The sequence below is a fragment of the Sphaeroforma arctica genome (genome assembly GCF_001186125.1).
Source record: "Sphaeroforma arctica JP610 unplaced genomic scaffold supercont1.1681, whole genome shotgun sequence".
Classification (NCBI taxonomy): Eukaryota; class Ichthyosporea; order Ichthyophonida; genus Sphaeroforma; species Sphaeroforma arctica.
In genome coordinates, this window is record NW_014038877.1 from 6,851 (window position 1) to 12,206 (window position 5,356).

A 5,356-nucleotide genomic window follows, 5' to 3' on the forward strand; every position below is an offset into this window, starting at 1 on the left:
TTGGCAGGAGGACCAAAATTTGTAAGTAGTAATTAAGAGGTTATGAAATTTAGCTTATATCCTACATCTACTAATGTCTTAAATAGGTCCATGTAAATGAGTCATACCAAATACTCAGGCTATTGGTGCCATCGAAATGTATTTAGAACACTTTGGAAATATTAGAAAAAGTATTCGTATTTAAATAGTATTTTTAAAATATTTAAATACAATAAAAACCAAGGTGTTATATCCTTTGATCTTGATATTTTGGACTGACCGGAGGTCGTATTGCTACAGATACGGAAATACAGTGTTTCGTTGTAACGGACGACTTCGACCAACAAACTATCGAGAAGAGCAAAGTATCTGCGGCGAAAATTGAAGAGTCAGATGCAGAAACGTTATCAGGCAACTCAAAAGCTGATTACTAGTCTACAGAAAAGGGTGAAAAGGCTACAAAAAAGCCAACAACTCACAACGACGAAATTTTATCCGATTGATGAGTAATATGGGAAGGTACTTGATATCATACTGTGGCTGCGAGACTACTTCGATGGGGAAGCAGACGAGGGTGGGAACAATAATAGGGCAAACGATAGAGAAGTAGACGAGGTGTTGGAAAATTGTGAGTTCTTGATATGATATAGAACGCAAAATTATTTTTTTTACATCTAAGAAATAGAAGCGTCAGATTGAGAGTCGAAATCAGTAAATTTGAGTGAGATCAGAAGTCATGTTGAAGAATACAATGGTGTTCCTCACTGGCGGGCAGTCCGACAACTTATGACAGTGGAGCGAATACGTGAGCTTGGTCAGGACGAAGGCGGCGTACACGGGCTTTGGGGAGGCTCAAGTACCTGAGAGGGTACGTTTTATTAAACAGAGCCAGGGTCGATATGTAAGTGCAACCACAGGTGCGTGTTATTGGGCAGAATCATGCCCATTCACGGGAACTAAGTCGCAGGTGCGGCAGCAGATGCGAGCGCATAACCCTAGAAAGCGCAAGGCTGTATTGCGCCGGATGGGATGCGCGTTAAAAGAGGTACACGGGCTGTTCTCCCCGAAGATCCCGAACCTGGAAAATGGGATTGTTCTGCCTTCAGAGGCGTTGGAGGAGCTATATAGTCCTGAGATCACCGAGTGCGATGTTCGGGCGGACAAGGCAATCGAGTTCGTTTGCTCGGGATTGCGGTAGCTATCGGAAGAACTCAAGACGAGGCCGTATGATAAGTCCGCCCACAGATTCATGGCAGTGAATAAGATAAAGCTATATCAAAACCATACGTGGCACGGCTCGTTTGTTCTATAGGGGCAAGATCCCCATAAGCCGTCCGCAAATAATTGCACAGAAGGAGAACTTGGCTCAGATGGTTGCGCAAGGTATCATCGAAAAGAAGGGTAACGGTAAGGGCCTGCGAGTTTCGAAGACAACCATGGCACGTAAGGATCTGCATAAGAAGCTCCAGTCAAAGGATTACTGACGGTTATGTATCAGTTTCACGAAGTGGCGTTCCAACTTGAGCAGAAGCCCTTCGCAATTCCGTCGAAGGAGGATATGTTTCAGCATATTGCTGGCAAGCTGTGGGTGACGGTAGTAGGCTGTGACGAAAATGGATTTGCCGTGTTGTAGCCGAATGAGTGGGGTCGTGATATTCTCACGATTTCCGTTACAAATTTATTTATTCTCTATGTGTATAACAATATATATGATATTTACAGGATTTTCAAACGTGGCGCCCATGCAGGGCCACAATCCTCACTGGCACTGACACCAGTGACACTTCCACTGACACCAGTATCATTTTGGCCATAAAATATTTAGGGTTTGAATTTGTCGCAACATTTAGGATGCCTCAGGGGAGGTGAATACAATACACCCTGCCGTTTGGCCTTACTAAGGCTTCCTAGCCATGGCACGTAAGGATCTGCGTAAGGAGCTCCAGTCAACGAATGACTGACAGCTCTGTATCAATTTCGCGAAGTGGCGTTCCAACCTTGAGCAGGAACCCTTCGCAATTCCGTCGGAGGGGGATATGTGTCAGCATATTGCTGGCAAGCTGTAAGTGACGGTAGTAGACTGTGACGACAATAGATTTGTCGTGTTGGAGCTGGACGAGTAGGGTCGTGATATTCTCACGTTTACTGTTAGAATCATTTATTTACAAATGATTTTACTCTTTGTGTATAACAATATATATATGCTATTTACAAGATTTCTAAAACGTGGCGCCCATGTAGGGCTACAATCCTCATTGACACTGGCACCAGTGACACTTCCAATGACACCAGTATCACGTTGGCCATAAAATATATAGAGTTTAATTTGTCGTAACATTTATGATACCTCGGAGGAGGTAAATACCGATACACCCTTCCGCTTGGCCTTACTGAGGCTTCCTGGCGTTTCCAGGGGTCCTAAGCAGGGTCTTCGATGCTCTTAAAGGGGTGATCTGTGTGGTGCATTGATGATGCACTGGTTGCCTTAGACACTGTGGAGCAGCATTGGCGGGACTTGGAGGCATTCTTGTTGCGAGCAGTCTTATATGTTTTTTTGTCCAGTTTGGAAACAGGAAGGAAAGCTGAGCGTTGGGTCGGTCATAAGGGCGCCACAGTTGCAACGGTTCTTTTGCCCCCGTTGTTATAGGTTGACAGGCCGGACAACCAAGACAGGGTGCGGTCGTAGTACCACATGGTTGCATTTTGGAAGAACTATGTGGATGGGTTTGCAAAACTTTAGCTTCCATCTCTAAGTTGCTTAAGGACGACGTGCCTTTCGAGTGGGGCGCGCCGCAGAAACAGGCATTCCGCTTAATCAATGACAGATTGCGCACGCGTGCGGGGTTGGTTAAGCCTAGGATACAGGGTTTTATTATCATGTCACTGATATAAAGAAGTGTTTCGCTCAAGTTTACGGGATCCGTGTGTTGTGGTCAATGTACAAGCGCTCGCACTATCCGGTCACCTTCTTGGACCACGAAGTGCTCCTATCATTGTGCATAGGGACAACTTTGCTAGTGATCCGCGCGGGCGGCGTCAGGGGCGGTGACAGGAAGTCTGTAAGGACATTGATGTCCTTCCCTCCATGTGCGTGGTGCTAAAAACGGCCCATGCTGAGTCGTCTCCCCCAAGGTCGATCCGATCATGAAGCAGGTTGGGACCAGGATGTTAACACGCGAAGGCGAATTACAATTTGACGCTACCCCATGGCCAGGGATGCACAACCGCAACGGAGACACGAGGATATTAGCTAAGGTGATGGCTGAACAGCTTGAGATGACGCTTTTGTGCCTTTGCATGCCCAAAACTGAGTGGTGAGGGGCGATGACACGGATGCTGGCGTGAGAGCCGATCGTGATACTCCAGCAGAAAGGCACGTTTTTGAGACACGGACATGAGGCGATGAATGCACTTCCGTGGGGTCCGACGTTAGTGTGTTGGATATCGTACAACAAGCGGTACCTTGTCTCCGCACATTTTAGGGAGAAGGTAAATGCGTTCACACGTACGCCGGTGGGGGACTGTGCTATCCAGCCCGCCCCTGTGAACCGCCCAACGCGAGCCCCTTTGGTCTCGACGGTCGGACAAATTGCTGAGCGCAGTGTGAGCCGACAAAGTGCTTTCTGGCGCGCAAGGGCCAGATACCGTACGTCTTAAGGGGCCTCACTTTGTCCTGGTCGGAGGTGGGAAACGTGGTGGGCGCGGCTCACGATGTATATATGCACGCTAGGGCGGAGAAAGCTTCCAGTAAGCTCAAGGAGCTCTAAGGTTGGACTGGGTTCGACAAGCTCGCCCAGGCGGTACGTAGGTCCTGTCATAAATCTCAGATATATGAGCCTGATGGACCGCGGCAGTACGGGCTTATGCAGCAGCCCGAGCGTTCGCGTGGTTTCGTTCAGTACGTGTTCATGGATTTCGCAGATCTACCCCGCACGTTTGCTGGCTATGTTTATTTGTTACTGCTGGTGGACCAGCTGACGGGCATGTTCTTGGTCCAGCTCTCCAAGTCAACGAGCAGCTGCAAGGTGAAGCGCTTTCTCCAAGGAGATGGTACACCCCTTGGGGCAGACGAAGGTGCACACAGTAGACCAGGACAAAGTTCTGGACTTTGAGGACATCCACCAGTTTGCCATGAGCCACGGCGGTAGATGGATTTGGTTACAACGGACCAAAACCAAGGTAATGTTGCGGCAAAAGCAGCGGTTAAGGTCGCTAAGGACTGGATCTTGAAATCGCTGACGGATGACATGCAGAGTGACTGGGTCCACCTGGCATAGCGGCGACGTCCACCCTGGGCCATGCGGCTTACACGATGGCCACGAATCGCCTGTATGAGGGCAACAGGGAGTGCACCCTGGATCAGCATGTGCGGCAGCTGTTGCAGCAGCAAGAGACAGCGGCTGCTGTGTTGATTGACGATGACGCACAAATACGTGTCACTGCGGACCAGGAAGCACAGTTGCGGAGGGGCACTGTTGCTAGAGTAGATGCCCCTGACTTTGAACCAAAGGCCAAGGCGAAGACTAGTCAAAGCCAGTCTGCCCCGCTATGTAATGGACCAGCTGTGCTTTCGAAGGACAGCCCTTTAATGTACATGCTTCAATTTGAACCAAAGCGGTTGAAGAGGCATCGTACGCAGCTTTGCCAGTATGACGACTCGGCTTGCCCGTAGGTTGCGTATCGTATGGTTATGATGTTCAGCGGGGCGTGCGAGAGCTAACTGGCGGTTCCTAAATTCGCCGTTCCGGCAAGCGACGATGAATGGAATGCGCTCGGCGCTTCACCATATAACACATACAGTGTTTGGGAAGCCGTGCCGTGCCCAAGTGTCGTTAGCATTTAACATGCTCGAGCGGGCATTTGCGGCGTTGGGCTGAGATGTTCAGTATATGCTGACCGATGATGTGAAGGACATCCTGCTCGCGGCTTGGGATGGTGTGTCTGAGACTACGCATTCGGTGCGGTTAGTGCTTTTTGCCCACGGGTTGGCGTTCGCTAACTCGGGCTATTCTGGATCGCGTAAGAACAAGGCGTGGTCGTGAAGACACGGCGTTGAGGAAAGGAATCATAAGGCTCGAACCCAAGGGTTGCTCGAGACTCTCCAGTGGCTGGTAGTGCTGTTCTGCCTGAAGGTCTACCTCCGGCATGGGAGCTAGAATAGGGCGCCTGGTGGTGAGGCTGCGTTGCCGTGCCGTGAGGAGGAGCTTGGGTGCATTTGGGGGCGACCGATGTGTTTACAGTTCGGTGGCTTGATTGTTGGGTCAGGCCCAATATCCAGGAGGCGTGTGATCGGCCTGGGGCCGTACCTAACTTAGTCTAGAGCCTGAACATAGTAAATGTCAAACCATAAGGGTAAATATATATATATATATATATA

General features: G+C 49.3%; 3 protein-coding genes across 3 annotated transcripts; all 3 read left to right on the top strand.

Annotated features, from left to right (window-relative positions):
- Positions 1–707: 707 nt before the first annotated feature.
- Positions 708–1,463, top strand: SARC_11427 (hypothetical protein; the record flags this gene model as incomplete). The annotated part of the gene is made up of 2 exons (XM_014294486.1): positions 708–1,173; positions 1,292–1,463. The coding sequence occupies exons 1-2, from the start codon at positions 959–961 to the stop codon at positions 1,461–1,463; spliced, it is 387 nt and encodes a 128-aa protein (XP_014149961.1). The 5' UTR covers positions 708–958.
- A 2,379-nt stretch (positions 1,464–3,842) lies between these two features.
- On the top strand, positions 3,843–4,091 carry SARC_11428 (hypothetical protein; the record flags this gene model as incomplete). Its single annotated transcript, XM_014294487.1, has 1 exon — positions 3,843–4,091. The coding sequence occupies one exon, from the start codon at positions 3,843–3,845 to the stop codon at positions 4,089–4,091; it is 249 nt and encodes an 82-aa protein (XP_014149962.1).
- A 200-nt stretch (positions 4,092–4,291) lies between these two features.
- On the top strand, positions 4,292–4,647 carry SARC_11429 (hypothetical protein; the record flags this gene model as incomplete). The annotated part of the gene is made up of 1 exon (XM_014294488.1): positions 4,292–4,647. A coding segment is annotated over one exon (356 nt), but the record flags the coding sequence as incomplete, so codon positions are not given.
- Between the last annotated feature and the right edge of the window lie 709 nt (positions 4,648–5,356).